The 5,713-nt window shown below is 51.0% G+C and overlaps 1 protein-coding gene across 1 annotated transcript; it reads right to left on the bottom strand.

Annotated features, from left to right (window-relative positions):
• Nucleotides 1-3,574: 3,574 nt before the first annotated feature.
• On the bottom strand, nt 3,575-5,358 carry LOC124705552 (L-ascorbate oxidase homolog). The gene is made up of 2 exons (XM_047237257.1): nt 3,986-5,358; nt 3,575-3,878 (listed from the first exon to the last, which is right to left on the bottom strand). Exons 1-2 carry the CDS (start codon nt 5,356-5,358, stop codon nt 3,575-3,577), a joined length of 1,677 nt encoding a protein of 558 aa, XP_047093213.1.
• Nucleotides 5,359-5,713: the final 355 nt, after the last annotated feature.

Raw genomic sequence — 5,713 nt, 5'->3', positions numbered from 1 at the left:
CAATTATAGCATGGTATGCAAACATTTATCATAAACACAATAATAACCACTTTATTATTGCCTCTTGGGCATATCTCCAACAAGGGGTGCATCGGCCCCTAGAGGGTGTCCCCACCTCTTTCCTCATCATGTGGGTGGACACTCCACTCACAAACTCAAAGGTACACACAACTGATATAAAACCCCACTAAAAACTGAAGGGGTTTTCTCCCATAAATGAATTAAACCTTTTTAACTCTTTGATTTGATATTTTCAATTCTTTTAATTGAAAAACATTAACATTTATCCCCTTGAACTATCCCGATATCCTGAGACTATTCCGGTGATTCTCGAGATAGTCCCTATGTTGTCCAATCTTTTCTCCGGTGTTCTGTATCCACTCAAAAGCATAGAAGAACGTTAAGTATCTCACCCTACGGTTTTTGAACAATGTGGACATGATCCATACACATCTCCAATCAATAATCATTAGAAGGATTTGGAGATCCGTAATGACTCTCACTCATTCAAAGATGAAACTTGTGATTGTGTGAACCATAAACATCGTAATCAATTCCTTTCATCTTGCGATATTTTACTCGTCCGGGATCCGAGCATCGGTATCAACTATACCTAGTTATATCACATTACCGACAACTAATCTTTACTCGTTCCGTGATATGACATTCGTGTGACCGAGTCACATTCTTGCAAGTGGTATCAACGTGATATCACTAAGAGTATCCAAAGTATATATCTCCAAATTAGGATGGATAAATCCCACTCTTGATCCATGAGACTGATCAACTAATACTTTCATAATACGCAAATCCACCTTTATAGTCACCATGTTACGGTGTGACATTTGATGTCATCAAAGTACGTACTCTTCCGGATTTAGTGATTGACATGATCTCATGGTCTAAAGAATAGAGCTACTTCGTGTATATGTGTTTGATACAGCAATGCAAACTTAATGACTTGATAGTATTACTACACCTATTTGGGTGTGTGTTCATCACATCATTCTTCTAATAATATGACCCCATTATTAAGAACATCCAATATTCATGATTAGAAAACCTTGATAATCAGTTAATCAACGAGCTTGTCAAATGAGAGGCTTTACCAGGAACTCTTGCTTGTTTATTAAACACATAAGTATTAACGTTTCCGGTTAATACAATTCTAGCATGAGCAATAAAATTCTATTATAAACATATGGATTAAGATAATAACCATTTTATTATTGTCACTCGGACATATTACCTTCAGTCTCCCACCTTCACTTGAGTCAATAATCTAGATTACATTGTGATGAATCTAACACCCATTGAGTTCTGGTGGCGATCATGTTTTGCCCTTGGGAAAACTTTAGTCAAGGGTTCTACCACATTTAGATCTGTGTGTACTTTGCAAATATTTATATTGCCATCCTTGACATGCTCACAGATGGTGTGAAACCGGCGCGTAATATGTTTGGAATTATTGTGATACCTTGGTTCTTTAGAATTGGCTATGGCACCATTGTTGTCACAATAGCTAAACATTGGGTCCAACGCACTCGAAACCACACCTATTTTAGATATGAACTCCTTCATCCAAACCTCTTCATGCATTGCTTCTGAAGCAGCAACATATTTTGTCTCTGTTGCTTAGAACTCCTCCAGCTTACTGCTCCTCCATTCATTACAAATACGTGCCCGGATTGTGACTTAGAGTCATCCGGATCAGCGCCAACATAACATTTTGCAACGAGCTCTTCTTCACCACCATATATGAGAAACATATCCTTAGTCCTTCTTAAGTACTTCAAGATATTCTTGACCGCCGTCTAGTATTGGGCGGTGGGTGACCGGTTCACTTTTTCCTCTGCAGTGAGTTCATCATCATACTCTTTCATGGCCGCATCATATTCCTCCCGAGTCATTGGATCTACATCTCAGTCCTCTAAAACCCCGTACATGGCCTCAAAGATGGGTTCGTTGTTGGATTTGGCTTCGTTGGAGCCAAAGACAGAGGTCTAACTGATATGGATGACAAAGTGATACCTACATCTCAAACACCTAGGAGGCCAAGGCGGATCTGTATTGATCTTCCACCGCTAACTCTTTCCCAAGGGTGGTTTGGGTGGGCTCTGAATTTTGCATATCTAAGGCGGAAAACTCCGGAGAGGATTCCTGCCCATGTCGATCTTCTGTGAGCTTATCCGGCTCACAGGTGTGGTAAGTGTGGGTCTTGGCGTTGCATTGGCGTCTTGATCGCCGGTTTCGTCGATAAAGATGTGGATGCCACCGATCAGTATGTACTATGGTGCAATGGAAGGCACTTCTTCTAGCCGGAATATAGAAGTCGGCATAAGGGACGATATGGATTTCGTTGGTGTAGAGGAGGCGCAATGGCGACTCTGTCGTTGATGTTCGCGAAGGTGGACCCCGCCCAGATCCACGCTCCATGCATCTCTTGCCCCACGGTGGGACCCAACTATTGTTGTGTGATCAATGAGTACACCGCGATGGTACCTCACAGCGTGGAGAAAGAGAGAGAGACGTGGCAAAATGCAGGGAGCTACGGGGATAGTGAGCCACGAGTTCCCCAGCTTAAAAATCTCACAACAGTGGTGAGATCCAGTGTGCTGCTATAATTCACTATAATGGCAGTAAGTGCGCGGTTACAAATCGGCATCAAGGGCTCCCGGAATCTGGCTTATAAAGGCACCAAGGATCTAGGATTTCCATGGAGGAGTCCTGCCCGGACACTACAAGTTCTATCCTAACGTTGTCGTGCATGTCACGGATCCGCCTAGTCTTCTCCCGTATGCATCCAGCTAGCTTCTCCTAGGCTAGACTCTCCACCTTGGTCAATCAGCAACTGGGCCATCCGGTTAGGCCATCGGCCAAACCACCATCCATGAACCACCCGGGCTTACCGATATAGAACTATGTCGTGGGTATACTCATTTAGCATCTCCCAACAACGGGGGAAATAATATAGATACCAAACACAACAATTAAAATAGTCAATCAAAATCGGTAAGAGTATCAACACTAGTATGTGAGGAAAAAACAACCGAACAACTTAATCGACGTCATTGGAGAGCTGAGTGTACAAATCACCATTGTCGAGGGCGTAGAAGTCGGCAATGGCGGGCCCATAAACTTCTCAAAGCTTGGGCAAACATGCATTGCAAGCAGATGCGTCGCCGACAAGCCTAGGTGGCTGCCCGGCCTAGAGGGATGCTAGATCCACCCTTGGAAGTCGGAACTAATATTGCAAGCACGAGAAAAAGATCCAAAATCTTTCCTAGGTAGTATAAGTTTCTTTCGTGTTTGTTGTTTTCAGAGGGGGGCTAACTAACCCCCGTACATGCTTATATTCCACCAAAGCAAAAGAAGATCGATGGCCACGAAGAACACGACAACAACAGTACAATTACACATACAAGACGTACAAGAATGGAGTAGATATACATAACGGAAACAAACTCATCCTCCCCCTGGTGGCCTAGGCCTCCTCGTGTGGTACATCATTTCATATATCAGTCGATGGAAGGTGTCGATCGATGGGTTCAGGCGTTAGCTGGTTTTGGTTAGTTCAGGCGGGCAGGTAGGACGGCGGCAGCGGCAGGCCGACGACCTTTCCGCAGCGCAGGGCGGTCTCTGGCATGTTGTACTCGTCGCGGAGCGACCTCGCCGGCGAGATGACGCTGATGTAGAGCTGCTCCCCGAGGTAGTGCCTCTCCCAGAGGTTGGACCTGACGTTCCACATCCCGGCGTTGTCGAAGGTGAGCATCACCGCCGACCACGACCGCGGGTAGACCTGGATGGTGTGCCTGCTCACGGCGTCCAATAGGTTGTACGTCTTCCTCAGGTCCGGCGACCACTTGCCCGGCCCCATCCTGCATGCGCCCACAAATTAAGTGCATATATCGGTCAGCGCCAGGAGTGGTGCATCTTTGCATGCACGCGCGCGCGCATGTAGGAGCACAGGTACCGAATTGCGTACCCGACGGCGAAGAAGGCGTAGCCGTCGATGTGGAGGGAGTCCATGCTCTTCTCGGGGTTCTCGAAGACGACCTCGATGAAGGTGCGGAACTCGGCGGTGATGACGTTGGGAGCCACGTGCATTGGCCCGTTCACGCCGGGGGGTGAGTCGCCCATCTGGTTGTACTTGAACACCTTGTCGCTGACGTTGAAGTACTCGGCGAGCTTCAGGGGAGTGTCGGCATCGACATGGGACACGCCGTTGAAGCCGTACCTGAGCTTGCCCTCGAGGTGGCCGCGGGTGACCATGAGCTTGATGGTGCGGGTGATGTTGATCTGGCCGTAGTGGTACGACCCCTGCGGGTTGGGCCTCGCGGCGCTGGCCGTCAGGTTCCACCGGAAGGACCTCCACTGGTTGAGCGACCACGCCCACCCGGCCGGCGGCTCGGGCACGTTGGGCGCCGGCGGTGTGTTGGAGCCGGCGTAGCGGATGACGGCGGAGGCGGAGCTGGCCTCGACCATGAACCTGGTGGAGGCCACCATGAGGTAGTCCGCGGGCTTCTGGTCGGCGTCGACGAGCACGGAGAGGCAGTGGCCCACGTGCACGTCCAGCGAGTCGAACGAGTCCTGCACCGTGTGCGAGCCGTCCATCTCCACCAGCCTCATGTCGTGTCCCTGGATCCGGAAGTTGAGCGACGCCTTGATCCCGATGTTGCAGATGCGGAGGCGGTACGTCTTGCCGGCCTCGAAGGTGAACATGGGCGGGTTGGCCGCGTCCTTGCCGCCCCTGCCGTTGATGAGCACGCCCGCGGGGCGTCCCGGGCTTTTCCCGGCGTCCAGGAGGCTTGCCATGACGGTGTGGTCCTTATTGTACCAGTCGCCGATGAGCACCTGCAGATCGTCGGCGGGCGGGTCGAAAGGGACAGGGATGAGGAGGCGGCTGACGACGCTGATGAGGCCGTAGCCTCCCACGGTGCGCTGCATGCCGATGGAGGGGAAGTAGAAGAAGCTGCCGATCTGGTCCTTGGCCTGCCACTTGAAGGTGTAGTTGGTGCCGGGGACGACGGGGCAGTTGGTGCCGGGCATGCCGTCCTGCCACGAGTTCTTGCGGTGCTGGATGCCGTTCCAGGTGAAGAGGAGCGGCTGGTCCAGCTGGTTGAACACGTTGACGACGATGTTGTTGTTGGACGAGCAGTTGATCCGGGGGCCGGGAAACTCGCCGTTGATGAGGATCACCTTCTGGGGAACGCCGAGAAGGGACTTGGTCCCGTACGTCACGTGCCACTCGAAGAACACGTACGGGTCCTCGGCCCATCCCACGTTCGTCGACACCAGCAGCAGCGCTAGCAGGAGGACGCCCCCCGCCGCCGTCGCGCGCATTGTCGTCGCCGCCATCAAGATCGGTGGCAGGCGGGCTGGATGGAAGACCTGGCGAGCGCTATCAAGTTCCGCTCTCTTGAAGGATTGTAATGTAGGAGTTGCGGCGGGATAGGGGATCTAGGAGGAGGCCATGGAAGACGTCCCCTGGTTGTGGGAGGAGTTGGACGTTGGAGAAGGATGGGACCGGGGAGGTCAACCGGGGAGCTTCGGGGTGACGACGTGACGCCGGGGCAGGGATAAATACAGCGGGATGGCGGGGGGAAGGAGCGGTGGGGAGGAATCGCCGGGCGCATGCGCATCTGTCTCTCTGTCTGTCTCCCCGCCATTGCCGCTCCGTCCATGGCTACCAGTTCGTGCGTCTTCCCGTCGA

The sequence above is a fragment of the Lolium rigidum genome, chromosome 4 (assembly GCF_022539505.1).
Source record: "Lolium rigidum isolate FL_2022 chromosome 4, APGP_CSIRO_Lrig_0.1, whole genome shotgun sequence".
Taxonomy (NCBI): domain Eukaryota; kingdom Viridiplantae; phylum Streptophyta; class Magnoliopsida; order Poales; family Poaceae; genus Lolium; species Lolium rigidum.
The sequence above is the reverse complement of the archived record's forward strand: the minus strand, read 5'-3'. Positions and strand labels throughout refer to the sequence as shown.

Excerpts from the sequence above, each read along its gene's own strand:
- LOC124705552 (XM_047237257.1), bottom strand. The coding sequence starts at position 5,358 with ATGGCGGCGACGACAATGCGCGCGACGGCGGCGGGGGGCGTCCTCCTG. Across the intron at positions 3,879-3,985 it reads TACGCCTTCTTCGCCGTCGG|GATGGGGCCGGGCAAGTGGT; the intron begins GTACGCAATTCG and ends GGGCGCATGCAG.